The sequence below is a fragment of the Pteropus medius genome, unplaced genomic scaffold (assembly GCF_902729225.1).
Source record: "Pteropus medius unplaced genomic scaffold, Ma_sr-lr_union100, whole genome shotgun sequence".
Classification (NCBI taxonomy): Eukaryota; Metazoa; Chordata; class Mammalia; order Chiroptera; family Pteropodidae; genus Pteropus; species Pteropus medius.
The window spans coordinates 636635-646649 of NW_024343734.1; the positions used below are offsets into that span (position 1 = coordinate 636635).

Below are 10015 nucleotides of genomic sequence, written 5' to 3' on the forward strand. Positions count from 1 at the left end.
GCCACTGTAATTGAAAGATAAAATTTTAAAAAGAATTAAAAAAATACTGCTATTTACCATAATAAAGAAATGAGCTTTTTATTATAAAAAGGAAGGAAGAAAAGAAGGGAGAGAGAGAGAGAGAGAGAGAGAGAGAGAGAGATAGAAGAAGAAAAAATTCACCCTAGGATAATCATTTATGCCACAGTCCACTGGGGACTACATACGACCCCCACCCCCAATTCAAACACGTGAGGTGGCTCCTGATCACTGAACCCCCGTTATGTTATAATAATGTAAATGTAACTCTACAGAATATCCATCACTCCCCCCTACCCCATTCTTCCTTTGAACATAACCCCAAACCCTCCTTCATGGGGACGTGGGATTTGAGCCTGGCCCCCTGTCTCCTTGCCAGCCCACCTCTCAATAAAAGCCTTTTCTTTTCTCAAAAGCTGGTGCCACATCGGGTGGCGAGCCCTCGCTAGGCAGCACATGTCCAAGTGGTTCCTGAGAGGAAGGCGGAGATGCGGACGGGCATTCACAGATGCCCGTCGTGCTGTCTACGGCACATCTGCAGACGAGACTTAGGGACAAACTTTCCCAAGTGACTGTAGGAAGCAGCACACGCGCCCGAAAGTGTCAGAAGTAAGTGAAGATAACCACGATTTCCAATTGCTTGCTTGCCCCAGACCTACGTTAGTTTTGAAGAAATTCTTGCGTAGGCTTTTAATTTCATCTTTTATAAAAATCTATCGTGCAAGAGCCACGACGTCATGCGGTTAGAGTGTCTGATTTGATGGCGCGGGACGTTTCGATGGCTGTCACGTCAGGGCTTTCTTTTGTCCTTTTGTCCGATGGAAATTCTTGTCTCGCGAATCAAAAATAATGGAGACGAAACGATAGCCACCCTCTCAGCTTTTAAGAATATTAACGAAGGACGTGGTTCCATAGTGTAGTGGTCAGCATGTCTGCTTTACACGCAGAAGGTCCTGGGTTCGCGCCCCAGTGGAGCCACAGTCCGTGGTCTGCAGCCATGCCACCCTGGACAAGCCCCATGTCTGGTCTCGGAAGCTAAGCAGGGTCGGGCCTGGTTAGTGCTTGGATAGGAGACCACGTAGGAAGACCAGGTGCTGTAGGCATAAATAATAATAAATAAAAAACATATATTAATGAAGAACACAAGAGGACATGGTTCAGAAGTCACAGTGAATCTTACTTTTCAGAGTCGGGAAGTGTTGGTGACCAATAAATCTTGCACTACTTGTTCTTTGGAACTGCAAAGCCACCGGTGGCCCCCGAGGTGAGTCACCGAGGGTGGCCAGAGGACGGGAGGCCCCCTGAGGGCTGGTGGAGCACACAAAGGGGCTGTTATCGGGGGAGCAAACCCGCCTCTCCCAGAAGCCTCCCCAGCGGGTTCTTCAGCCTTGGTTCCCAGAGACCAGTGAGGTCAAAGCCGCAGGTGAACCCATGACCGCCCATGCGATCCTTGGCGATCGCTGTCTGGACAACAGCCCGGAATTCTCAACATGACCCTGCTGCTTGTCTGCATTTAAAGCCAGCTTGCCCAAGTGTGTGTTTTTTTCCCCCTGTGTTTCTTGCTGTGTGACATAGGTGTGTAGCTTGGGAGCAGAGGAGGAGAGAGAGGGAAGGTGATAAAAGAAGAGGAGGAAGAGGAAGGGAAGAGGGCGGGGAGGAAGGAGAACAGGGGGCGGGGTAGGGGACAAGGAGGAGACAGTGCCTGTGCCTATAAAAGCCAGAGGAGGAGGGTGACCAGCAGCCCCGGGAGGGAGGACATGGCCCGGTACACGGGACTCCTGCGGGTTTGTGTCTGTTGGCTTCTTGCCCTGGTGGGTCAGCTCTACAAAGGTGAGGGCTGTCGTGCTGTGTCTGGGGTCGGGCATTTAAAAACTGGGTCTTGCACTCAGCAGGCTGTTTGTCGTCAAATGTGAGACGTGTGGAGGGTAAGAGTCATCTTTATGTCCTGTGCTCTAGGAAAGAAAGAGATACTCCCTGTACTTTTCAGGTACGTCCATTTAATAGACATGATCCACTGACGGGCTTAAAAAACAAGCAAACAGACAAACAAAAGGCTCCACTCAGCAGGATGGACTAAGAATGTCGATCGGCAAATTCTACTGACAGCATTTCTCTGATAACCACGTCTTCCTTCACGCCGATGTGTTTGAAACGCCTCATGTAGAGGTTTTGAAAATGAGACTAAGTTTTGGAAAGACGGTTTTTATTCCTCTACCAAAATCATGTTGCCTTTAATAATTATCAAGTGACGATGTCAGAAGACGTGTCCGTTTGGATGCATTTCTTACTCATCACTGTGAAAACAATTTTCTCTGTGGATTGGCAAAGGACCGTGACTTCACATGTACGACTTTAAGAATTTTTCAGGCCATCTTTGCACTGAGAAATAAATCAAACGCAGGGTTGATAAATGTTTTAAAAGGCAGGAAAAGAAAGAAAAAGAAAAAGACGCTCTCCAGGTAACTGTGATCACTGCTCTCTTATAGGTTAGAATTCTTATTTTACGCTTATTGAAAAAGAACACTTTTTGACTTGGACGTAGACTTTTTTGTGAACGAGGTGTCACTTTTCTCTCTACGCGAAAAAGAAAATACAAATGAAAGAAGCTGATCGAGATGTTCCTAAATTTCCCCACTTTGAGTGTCCGGCCTCCTGAGTTATCAGTGTCCTATTTTCCACCTATTGTCTCGGGGCTGTCAAGAGCCCGAGCAATGGCAGAATTTCTCGAAACGATACGTAAAAAACTCAAATCCGTTGGTCTTGGGCATGTTAGCCAGTCTTTACGATCATGTAGTGCTAATCCACTTTCCAGAATAAGCAGTAACTGTTGTTGTTATTATTATTGTGGTCATCCTTTATCTCCTCTCTCACATCTGCTTCCAGAGGCTAAGGGGGCCCTGTCATCTCTGGGGGGCTTCTTTTGAGCTCCCGACGTGCTTACTACCAGTTCTGACGCTGGCCTTTTGCCTAGGGTCACTTTTGGTGCAAGCCATGACTTCCACGTCCCCACGGCAACCCAGCCTGCGTCAAGAGGCAGGGACACCGTGGCTTCGGAGATGTCGGAACACGAAAAGCCTTGCATTTTAGTGTTTTGAGAAGCTATGAGATGGTAGGTTTGGGGTCCGGCCGGATGCACGGGACACAGAGATGAAATGACACAAGCGTCTCCACTCCGTGAGCTCACAGGCTGCTGGCAAGGCGGAAACCACCGTCCAGTACCCACTGGGTCTGGCCAGGCTTCAGAGGGCTGGGCCGAGTGATCTCGTTCCAGGCCTGGAAGTCTGCCATGCACAAAATGTCATCTCCCAGTTATTATGAGTCTTGGGGGCGTGCTCAGGGATCACAGTGGGGTCCCTTGTGGAAGGGGTGACGATCCATGCCTGTGGGCCCTGACGTACAGTGCAAGCCCAAAGCTCTCCTGTTGGAAAATTATGTTTTCTATCTCACGTATTTTTGACGGGTGTTAAGCAGCGTGCATCCCGTGCTATTTGGGGAAAAATCAAGATTTTTCGTTCTCCGTTTATTCTAAAATTCATTCAATGTTAGAGTTCACTCTAAAATTGTGACTGTTTTAAAAGATGCCATTAAATTAACTTTCACAAAGATTTCATTTTTAATTAAGTGCACGACTTAACATTCGATAACTTTGACATAAAATCACTTCATCAGAAACCACGCAAAAAGGACAAAACAGAAAATTCAGTGTCTAGGGGGCGAGGAGGTGAGGATGACAAGTTTCGTGGCTTGTCAAGGAAAAATGGTCAAGAAGTGCTGCTTTCAGAGAAACAATAGTGGAGCCATCGGGCAGTATCTCCCATTGAGAATGTGAAAATATTTGAAGTGGGCAGGATTTGACATCCTCAAGTTCTTTCCCCATTTTATAGCTGAGCGAACTGAGGGCAGCTGACTGGGGAGTAGCTGGGCTTGTGCTGGGCTCTGGGAAATGAGATTCCACTGAACCAACGACCCCAAGGTGGACTCGAATTGACTTGCCAGATCTGCTCAGAGCTTCCCTAATTCTTCCGACCTATAGTTCTCTTTTCTGGAAAGTGAGAGAAACAATGCTTGCCTCACAAAGGTGTTCTTACACGTTCACTAAAACGCAGTGCCCAGTACATAGAAGATGCTCGATGCGTTTGCCTTCTCTACATATCTGAGTGGTATCATCTTTATTTTTCTCCCCTCAAGGAAGAGATTTCTGTTTGGAAGGTGACAGCTCCAAAGGCATAAATCTCTAATGGTAGAATCCAGGCGTGAGTGAGAAATGGTGACAAAAAGAACATCTAGTGTAGGGTTTGGGGGCTGGGTGAAAAAGGCGAAGGGATAAAGAAGGATTAAAAAGGCAAAGGGATTAAGAAGTAGAAATCGGTCGTCACCAAATAGTCATGGGGATGCGAAGTACAGCTTAGGGAATACAGTCGATAATATTGCCATAACTATGTATAGTACCAGTGGGGTACTGGATTAATTGATGGATCATCTCGTAAATTATATAAATGTCTAACCACCATGCTGTACACCTGAAACTAATGTAAAATAGCCCTGAATGTCGACTGTAATTGAAAAAAATTTTTAAGGGGAAAGAATGAATAAATACTGGGTAATCAGCACATGCACACACATACACACACACGCGCACACACGATACACATTGTTCCATATCAGAAACACCTCTAAGCCTTCCCTGAACATTAGCCCGAATCTTCCTAACGACAGTAGTGAAGAGATGATGCCGATGGTGATAATGACGATGCTTCAGCAGTTATGTCATCGTTGATAACACTAGAAGGTAGAAGCTACTGCGTGACTTCTTCGTTCCAGACGCTATCCTAAGTCGTTTATATGCATAATACATCTGTTCCACGTAACAATCCCATGAGGTATGTAAAATTCTTGCCCTTGGTTTTCAGAAGAGAATCTGAGACACAGAGGGGCCGAGTCACACAGTTAGCTAGTGACAACTGGGATCCGAGCTAAAGGCTCTGAGAAAATGCATTTCTTTAGTCATTTTTCTACTCTGTCAATACGTATGTCTGGGTCCTCTTACTGGAACCTTAACACTTGTAAGGGACTCTCTCACGGCCCTTTAGGGTGTGTCCCCTGTTTTAGCAAAAGCAAATTTTCATAGTTTTTACAGGTCCCCTGTTCAAAATCCGCAGGCAAATTCACACGCGTTGAGATCCCGCCTGTGTTCTGATCGTAAAGAAATGCACTGAAGATCTGTGAACAGTGGACAATTCCTTTATTATGAAAGGCCTTACGATTTTCTTCGAGATTTCTCGTAACTTCAATATCTGCTGGATAGCAAGGTCTCCTAAACTTGAATTCTGGAGCAACTTTTAGTGGATATAAGTTCTCTATGTTTGGTAAAAGAAATCTGTTGCAAACCTGAGCGAGCCTCCCATTGGGTAAGGGAGCAAATAATAATGATTATTGTAAGAAGAGAAATCCTTCTCGCTGCAATCAAATCGTTTCCAGGTGCTAAGTGCTTCGCTACGTGATGTGTTCTGTGGAGAACCCCAACATAGGTTTTCATTTTCTTCTCTTGACAAACCTTGACAAAAGGGTTTGAACTGCAAAGGCCCTTCCTTCACAGATGCTAAAACTTAATTTGATCTCATCGGAAAAGTCAAGGACACTTAAGCCAGAAAATGCTGCTCGGACTTGTACCTTCAAAGTTCTCACCTTGTACCTTCCAGAGACTACTAAAAAGAAATAGAATAAAACAAAAGAGAGAAGAACAGTGAAATGATCAAACATGGTTTTCCTCTTCTAATATGGTTTTTTTTATAGGAAAGTATAGAAAAAGGAAACTGTTTTCTTTCGCCTGCCGAATTTGTTTGTTTATAGATCATTTTAATCGCTCCCATCCACCAACGATATTTGGAAAATGCGGTTAAGGCCAAAGGAAAAATTAGAAATCACTCACAATCACACTACTAGAAAAAAGCACTATTGAAATTTGGATGTATCGACTTCAATATATTATCATATTTACTGGAACATAATTTGGTAAAATATTTTATTTTTATTTTATTTCAAAGGCTAAATCTAGAGAAATAAATATTTGTTTAAAATTGTGTCTTTCAGATCCTAGCGTTATAAAAGCTACAAGTGAGTAGATCAAAACTCTTTTATTAGAGTTTCTTTTGAAATTTTGCAATAAAATGCAAAGTTGTTGAATACTATATTTCTTTTCTTTGTAAGAAATCATATTTTTCATGAAAAACTACTATTTTGTGTCCTTGTATATAAGAAAAGTATGTTCCATGTTTAAAATAGTTAAGAGCAAAAGAGAGCAATTATAGTTTTATTGTAAATTTTGCTGCTAATATTTTTAGGTGATCAAATATTTCATTATATACACCTTAAAGTGATTTTTTTTTTTTGCAAAAATAGTCATATAGAATCTAATGAAATAGAAGATACCTTTTGTCACCTATAGATGAAATACAAAATTCTCCATATCTATTTATATTCTCATTTTTGTTAATGCCTACATGATATTATAAAGCTACATTTTTATTTTTAAATTCCCCCAGTGATTGATATTTTTGGATCAATGTCTATCTTTTTTTTTTACTATTATTAACCACGCTGAAATGAACACCCTTGACTTGAATGTCATTCCAATTAAAACCAGGAGGGTACAGAGGTGTCTTTTGTGATCAGTATTGGGGTTGGGGGCGTGTTCTAACATATGTGATAGTGCAAAAAAATAATAATAATCCATACACTTACAGAAAATTACACAGGCAAAACTATTGAATGATTGTATACTTAAAAACCCCTAGGAACACTAGTAAAGATTATTAGTTTTATAAAAGAATATGGCTACGTGGCTGAATATAAGACAGATATACAACAATCAATAGTTGTTCTCTGTATTGGTAAGAACCAATTAGACACCGATGAAAAATGAAGCATTCTACTTTACATCAATGACAAAAAGCACTTTAGAGTTAGATCAGAAAATAAATGTACGGGACATATGTAAAGTAAAGGATACAATCATATGGAAGAACATACATAAAGCGAGTTCTAAAAAATAGAAGATTACGCCACGTTCTTGGTTGGAAGACGTAGGAATTGTGAAATAAATGTCGGCTTCAAATTTTCTTTTTCAGTAACTATGGATGCCTTTCCAGAAACCAAAGGTAAGTTGATTATGAAACTTTTACTGTTAAAGTACATTTTATTTTCATTTTATAAAAATGGGGAAATCGGTGCGCTTTCTTTTTCTGGTAAAAAAAAAAATTCTCCTTTCATAAAATATAATATAAGTACCTTGTAAACAGAAGAAAAATGAGAAATAAAAGTCACCCTGACCTTTCAACAGCATTAGGTGTTTCTACTCTTGAATTTCTGCCAACCTAATGAAGAATACCTGATTTTAAAATTCATAGGAAAAAAAAATAGTAATTAGGGTTACAAATGAAAATAGTGCTGGGGCGGAGAAGCACCTTGAGTTACAAGACATTTAAATAAACCGTAAATATAGGAATGTAAATAGAGTGGGATCAACCTAGAAATAATCGAATAGTAAGTAATGTTTTCTGATGCGTGAGAGTTCCAGGTCCTGCTTATTTTACCATTGTCTATTTACCTTTCCAATCATTTCAGTAAACTTGATAGAAAATATGGAATGCATCCCAGGATACAGTATTAGAATCTAATACAGGATTTTAAATGTACGGGTGGTTTATTTTGTCTTCAATCTGTCCTTGTGTGATAGCTACTACTTGGAAGGAAATGAAGTTGCCCTCCCCTCTTGCATCATATATAAAATTAAATTCCTCTTTAATCAAATTTGAAAGGTAAAAGAAAAATTATTTAATTTAAGAAGAAAATGGAGGGTATGCCCTGAAGATAGGTATGCCCTAAAGACCAAGAAATCTTTTAAAACAAGACAGGAAGCATCTGTTATAAAAGTAAACATTTAAACAGTGTATATATATTTCATACTGGTGAAAATTCAGGTAAAAGAGCACGTTGGTGGGAAAGGTGAATTACTGTCGTCCTTTGAAAAAGCAATACCCATGAATGTGAAAACGTTATATATGCTTTAACATAATAACCTTGCTTTCGAGATCGTATTCTATGAGGACAAATGCTTCAGTACAGAAGAATTTACATACATGGAACGTTTGCTGCAGCTTTATTTAGAGATGGAATAAATCTGAGAAATATTGAAGATATTGTGGCAAAATTCATATCCCAGACTGTGTGACTCAGCCTTAGAAAGAGTTAGAGCTACAGAAATTAAGAGAATATGTTTAAAAGGATTTTTATAACCTATTAAGTTAGAAACTGGAGTTATGGATCGAAAGTATGATTCTTTCTGAGAGGGAGCAAAAATCTGTGTATGCATGAGCGTGTGTATGCACATTTATATTACGTATGGCTATGTGGATGCTGTATGGTTGTATGTGTGTTATATGGTCCGTATGCGTTGTACGGATGGAGAGGTACTCTGTCTATATAGATATAGATAAAGATATCCATGTGGGCATGGAGAAAAGTGTGGAAAGATACACACCAAACTATATACACTCGTGTGTGTGTGTGTGTGTGTGTGTGTGAGTGTGTATGATGGCAGAGAGAGTGGAAAAAAAAGAGATACAGCAAGGACTAGATAAAAGCCCACATTTATGCCATGGAAAAAAAGTGAGTCAGGAATAGGAGTATAAAACAAAACCCTCATCGGTAGATGCTACAACAACTCCGTTATCGTGTGACTCAGAACTCTGATTTCAGAGTGTCACCCCCTTTGGGAGGAAAGTCACTTGGTGACTTCTCAACCAACAGTCCCAGAGATGAAGGGAGAATTTTCCTTTTTCTCCAGATGGCAACTGCGTCTTTCCCTTCTACTATAAAGACAGGATTTACTATGACTGCGTCAAGCTCAAGGCCAAGAGCAAGTGGTGCTCGTTGAACAAGACTTTCATAGGGTACTGGAAGTACTGCTTGAAAGACGGTGAGTGCCGTGCCCCGGAAGAGCTCGGGGTGGTTGGTGACCTTGGTCATGGGAGGTGAGGTCGGGCGAGCGCCTCGAGAGGGTTCTGTAAACGGGAGACCGTCCGCTGAATTGTGAAAATAAGCTCTGTGCAAGTGTCTCATAGTACAGAAATCCCCCTGCACCAAAGACACATGGTGAGCCCTTCGCCTAAATGACCTTGAAGAGATGTTTGTTTTAGTAGAATCTCCATCCGCCACCAGCGCTGTTCCCATGCTTTTGGTGGAGTAGAGCAAGTGGAAAAGGGATGTGTGTGTGTGTGTGTGTGTGTGTGTGTGTGTGTGTGTGTGTGTGTGTGTGTGTGTGTTGGAGAGGAGGCAGGAAACAGAAAGGCTTCTCACTCTGATGCTTTCTTCTCCGTAGACTTTGCAAAGTGTGCGTTTCCATTCTGGTTCAGACGCCTGATCTACCGGGAATGTACCGAAGATGGGCGTCCGTTTAGGAGAAAATGGTGTTCGCTGACCAAGAATTATAACAAGGACAAGATTTGGAAATATTGCGAATAGTATTGAGAGTTATTGCGGGGAGGGGGGGATGAAGAGGCAGAATCATTCTCAAGGGAAAGAATCTGCAGGTTTTCTTGGGAAAGAGGGAGATAGGACCCTCGTTAAAAGGGTTTGTTTGTTTTTTTTTTCTGAGATATGAGTTGAAGGTGCTCTGGCTGTAAATAACTTAGAGTTTTGATTCTAGGTTATGGGGTTTCGATATAGAAATCTGTATTCTAGCCTCAGCGCTTTTACTTGCTAACTGTGTAAAATTAGGCTTTTAAGAGAAGTTTATGGACGTTGGGTGATAATGAGGTGTCACCGTATGTTCATCGGTTATAACAAATGTCCCGCAGTCTGGCGAGGGGTGTCGGTCCTGGAGGAGACTGTGTATGTGGGAGCGGGGCAAGGGGTATATGGGAACTCTGCGTCTTCTGCTCAATTTTGCCGTGAACCTAAAACTGCTCTAAGAAATAAAGTCTATTAAAAATGCATT

At 41.6% G+C, this 10015-nt stretch overlaps 1 protein-coding gene across 1 annotated transcript; it reads left to right on the forward strand.

Annotated features, from left to right (window-relative positions):
- Positions 1-1775: 1775 nt before the first annotated feature.
- LOC120606996 (binder of sperm protein homolog 1-like) lies at positions 1776-9540 on the forward strand. The gene is made up of 4 exons (XM_039868618.1): positions 1776-1848; positions 7071-7175; positions 8864-8995; positions 9398-9540. Exons 1-4 carry the CDS (start codon positions 1776-1778, stop codon positions 9538-9540), a joined length of 453 nt encoding a protein of 150 aa, XP_039724552.1.
- The last annotated feature ends 475 nt before the right edge of the window (positions 9541-10015 follow it).